Genomic DNA, 5,362 nt, shown 5'->3' on the forward strand with positions numbered 1-5,362 from the left:
ACATACGATACAAACACAATAAATACTGCCCAACTTTTACTATTAAAACAAATAATTATGGTAGATTATTAAAATTAATTATATAACATAAATTGTGAAAATCTTATTAGAATTGTAATTGGAGGGGTAAGCTTAAAGCTGAACCATATAAATCTTTATATTCCCAATGTGATCGATCATATGTAATATATTTCAATTTTATTTTGTATAGGATAAAATTTAAATACAATTTCTAGGTGCTAGGTGTTCCCCAATTGAATTCAACCATTTTGTTTATCTTGACCATAAACCATGGAATATGCTCAAGATAATAAATATGATGATTGGTGTTAACAACATTAGGGGTGGCAATTTGTGTTCATGTGTTGGGTTCGTGTCGTCTTAACACATGAGTATCCGACTATATGAGTCAACACTAACTTGACATGTTTATTAAACGGATTAAGATTCTTCAACCCTAACACGACCTGTTTATTAAACGGGTCAGTCGTGTTGACTTATTTATCAAACGTTATCAAAATGAAAAAAGAAATTATGAAAAAAAAAAATTTTTTAATATAAAATTTAGAACTAACAAGTAATTGCACCATAAATAATCATTCAAAACTAAAACATATATCAATATCACAAATAATTAATCACAATATGTCAAAGAAAATAAACCACAATAACTAATAAGTTTATATACCCAGGATTTGAAGGATATATTAGTAAAATGTTATTTAATTAAATGGGTAAGACGGGTTAAACGGGTTCCATGGGTTGAACATTAACCCAACTTGTTTATTAAACGGGTCAGTCGTGTCAACTCGAATATGACACAAACCTATTAAGTCTCAACCCATAACCTGTTAATTTCGTGTCATGTCATGTTAAGTTCACGAGTCGTATCCAATTATGTCACCCCTAAACAACATAATATATGAATATAAAAAATTGGTTGAATTCAATTGGGAAACCTAAGATACACCACCTAAGAGAGTGTATCTAAGTTTTGCCCAATATATAAGCCCAAGATTATTGGTCCAATAGCCACAAGATGTATTTTGATTATAAGTTATCTATTTATCTCTCTCTTTTTTTCTTTTTTTGGGGGGGAGGGGGTGGTGGCACCATGCTTTTTGAAGACAATGAAATTTGAGATATAAGAAAGTTGAGAGAGAATTTTGATGGGAAGTTAGTCTACAGTGTGTAAGTGAGTGCTTTGCTAGAGACGCAGTTAGGTGAGGAAACAGAGGATTTAACAGTATGCTTACACACTGAAAAATATACAGAAAATATGACTTTAAGTCATGTTTTTAGTGTATTTTGGCGCTATGTATTTGCATGCATTGTGCCATAAACACTGCCCAAAATAAAATAAAAAGCTATCAAGTCAGTCTACGCTTTTTTATCAGTCATCTCATCAATTAGCTCCTCAAGCACTTACTCCCTTTAATTTTAGTATGTCAATGGCAATCACTTGCTTTTCTTTATTTATTTATTTTTAAATTTTATGCATCAAGAGGATTTTTATAATAAAGTACTTCATCAATTACAAAAATTTGGTTTTCAACATGCATGTAAGTAATTGATTAACAAACTCCGTAATATGAATCATCAAAATCAGGCAATTCCAAAAACTAATGCTTGCATTAATTGGTGGGCTTACAATTCATAAAAGATTAGTCACTCTAAAAGGATATCATGGTGCAACAGCAAGGTTTTATTCTTACTACATTAATTTCTGCGGCAAACTATTTGCTGTTTTTTTTTCTTTTTTGTCTATTCCTAAAAGTTAACATCTAGGGGTTTAGATCTTTGCAGGGCCTTGGTTTTTAGCTCTGTTGGGGGTAGACAGCACGTAGCCACCACAGTCATAAGCTCAAAATCAGTGAGATAGGCATGGAACAATAGGAGTGCAGAGTGACAGGATTGATCCATGAGCATTGTTGCAGCGAGAAATAGTCTGCTTCCCTGGAATAGCCGATTTTATATCAATATTATTCAACACAATGTTGCTGCAGCCAAAGTGATCACTGCAAACTAGATCAATGGCTATCTCATCAACCGAAGTTCCATACACATTTCTGAATGTCACGTCGCTAATCTCCACTTCTGACTGCATTCAATATTATCATTTGAATCACCATTACATACAAAGAATAGTTAACAAATTAACGTTTATAATTTTTTTGTACCTGTGCATTGGCATTCAGAGAATAAGGGTTGTAGTTTTGGTCAATAATGATAGGGTTTTGAGAATTTACAATTTGGATATTCTCATAAGAGATCTTCCTAGCATACCCTTTTCCACCCTACAATAGTAAAAAACAACAAAAACCTTCATTAATCACATTAAATATTAGTTAGTATAAGATTGATGTAATGATGTTTTCATTTCACTTTTTTACCTGCCATGTTTTGATTCTTGCTGCATTTTGGGTCCCTTTAAAAGTGCAATTCCTCACGTGTACTTCTTCGACTGTGTCAAAAGCTCCATTCTTTCCAAGGCTGCCAATGCTGCATACAATAACAAGCAGAGAAAGAGAAACCAATATTTGATCAGAAATTTCATCATGCCATGGAAAAACAGTAGGAATCTGAAGTTGAATGTTCTACAGCTAATTGATTTTTGTCTCTTCTTTATAAGCATGAAAGAAAATGGGAAACCAACACACCTAATACCATGGCCTGGTCCACATGCAACACCAGAAATGGTAATATTTGATGACCCACCGTTGATAGCAATACAATCATCACCTAATGGAACAGAAGCAAATGCCAATCAGTTAAATTTAGTACCACCATTGAGATCAACTTAATTTAATGAAAAATTCATAAAAAAATATTTATAAATTATCTAATTTACCAGTTTCCATCACTGTGTTTAGGACTTCGATATTGCTTGAGGTAGAAATGTCAATACCATCAGTGTTTGGGCTATCTTCAGGTGCAGAAATAAGAAGATTATTGATTTTAACTCCCTTGCATCCACTTATGCTTATGTGATTTTTTTGACTATTAAGATGCCTCAAATTGCTTAGCTGAAGGCCATTGCAGTTGTAAAAGTGAAGAGCCTGCAACATCATCAAACGGTTTGCAATTTTGATTTTGGGACAGCTGAGTTATTTTTTTTTTTTAAAAAAAATGATTAATTCTAATTCATAATGCCTTGCAAATTGAGACTTTCTAAACTCCCAATCATGTTAAAGACGTATAGAAAGAAAGACAAAATATATAGCATTAATTCTTTTAATGTTACATATTTCATGACTACAAAATTTGCCTTTAGGCTTACTATTTCCTAATTAGTTTTAGCATAACACTATATTTTCCATAATATTTTCTCAGATTTGGGAAAGAGTCAACTTACAGTGGGTCGATCATCACAATGCTTCTGAAAAAAACAGGGATTGAAACCCAATGTTAGATTGATGAGTAGAAACTTAAAGAATAAAAAGGACAATTGATTAAAATCATTCTACATATATAGATGAAATGCTATTAAATAATTTGGACCTTGTCACTGCAAGCATTCCACCAAACACTTCCTTGGCCATCAATTTGTCCACCCCCGTTTATAACAAGACCATCTACAGTTTCAAAATGAATCCACTTCTCATTGTCAGTCCATGTTTTTAGGTTTGCTGATGCTGCAATAGTCCCACCAACCTGAAAAGTAATAGGAACAATAACTAATATGCCTATTATTACATAAAGAATTTGAAGTTTGATTAGCATTTTTTCTAATAATTTATTTTCGAAAAATAAAAATAATATTCTTCTTATTTTTTCCCTTTTTGTCCCCTTTATATTCCCTTAACTTCGTTTTCCTTTTATAGGTTTTGACTTAAAAAAAAAAAAAAGATTTTGACTTTTGAACCTAGTAATACATTGAGAAAATATGAAACATTTTCTTTATTATTCTAATGAATTATTTTGGGAGAATTATTTTAATGAATTTTGATACATAAAAAATAGTATATTGATTATAGGTATAATAAAAAGAGTAATATATCAACAAGAAATACATAAAATATGTTCTCTAAAAATTAGAAAAAAAGAATCGGATTTTTTTATTAGAAATAAAATTTGAAAGAAAAATAAAATTATATTTTTTTAATCAGATTTTCTTTATATATTAGAATAACAAAAAAATAAAATAAATCGACTTTTATAATTGGCTTTTCCTTTCTGTTTTTTCCCCAATAAACCTAAATAATTAATTTGAGTTCAATGTTAAAAAAATAAATTGAAAAGTCATGTAAAATTGATAATACCTGCACAAGGACTTTGGTGGCCTTGCAAGGACCTTTGAACTGCACGGGATTCAGCAGGAATATCTTTCCTTTTGGTATAATGAGGCTTGTGATGCCATTTGCGTTACACACAGCCTCCCAAGCTTTTGAAAAAGCCTATCAGTTGACACAAATTCATTTAGAAATATGTCATTTCTATTAGAAGAAATTTTCTTTAATATTAGTTAATAAAAAAAATTGCATAAACATATTTTGGATTGAGAATTCTTTGTCTTAAAAGAAATCATTTTCTTTTAGATAATAATTTATGAAGTTGTAACTATTGACTAAAACTAAATTTGTAACCAAAATTTTCTCTTAAATAAATAGATGTCTGGTAGAAAATAAGAGTACAATAATATTGTAGTCTATCCTCTCATATAATAATGATTATCATTAATCAAACTTATAGTGGGATTCATCGTTCATGTGATAAGAGAAAGCGTATTATTATTGTACTTCATGAATACCCAATAATTTACCATCAAGTGAAAGAGGAACCATAAAAAAGACAAGGGAAAATATATATTCACACAAAACAAGAACAAACAAAAAAAAGTGATAAAAGTGGTACTTTGATTAAAAAGGGATGAGATGAAAAATCATACTTGTGTATCATCAGTTTTGCCATTTCCAACAGCACCATAAGAAATAACGTTAAAAACTTTGCCAAGATCATTACATAAGCATGGTGATGCAATCATGAAGATAAGAAACAAAGTGAGGATTGCAACTTTCATCTTTAAAAGCTAAGACACAACAATTATAATAGAGTTGAAGAGAGAAAGAGAGGAAGTAAAATTGAATTGTAGTAAGTCGAGGTATGGCAAAAGGAGGAGAAAGAGAAGTATATATATATATAGGGTGGTAGCTGTGTACTATTAATGGAAATAAGTCATGCAATGGCCAAATGAATGGAATTTTTGCTTTTTGTTTGGGCAAGAAATCATTTACAGTTATTATTCACATCCCTTAAAATCTCATATAAATTATTAGCATAAATAGATCCTGAATTTTCCATTGAGATTCCTATTTTACTCTTTGTTTATGTTTATGGTTAGAGAATAAATTTTATAAGAATG

The 5,362-nt window shown here is 30.5% G+C and overlaps 1 protein-coding gene across 1 annotated transcript; it reads right to left on the reverse strand.

Moving 5' to 3' along the window:
* Positions 1–1,870: 1,870 nt before the first annotated feature.
* LOC126700893 (probable polygalacturonase At3g15720) lies at positions 1,871–5,020 on the reverse strand. Its single transcript, XM_050399060.1, has 8 exons — positions 4,889–5,020; positions 4,263–4,397; positions 3,502–3,654; positions 2,852–3,059; positions 2,661–2,742; positions 2,394–2,502; positions 2,181–2,297; positions 1,871–2,101 (listed from the first exon to the last, which is right to left on the reverse strand). The coding sequence occupies exons 1-8, from the start codon at positions 5,018–5,020 to the stop codon at positions 1,871–1,873; spliced, it is 1,167 nt and encodes a 388-aa protein (XP_050255017.1).
* Between the last annotated feature and the right edge of the window lie 342 nt (positions 5,021–5,362).

This window comes from Quercus robur, chromosome 9 (assembly GCF_932294415.1).
Source record: "Quercus robur chromosome 9, dhQueRobu3.1, whole genome shotgun sequence".
Classification (NCBI taxonomy): domain Eukaryota; kingdom Viridiplantae; phylum Streptophyta; class Magnoliopsida; order Fagales; family Fagaceae; genus Quercus; species Quercus robur.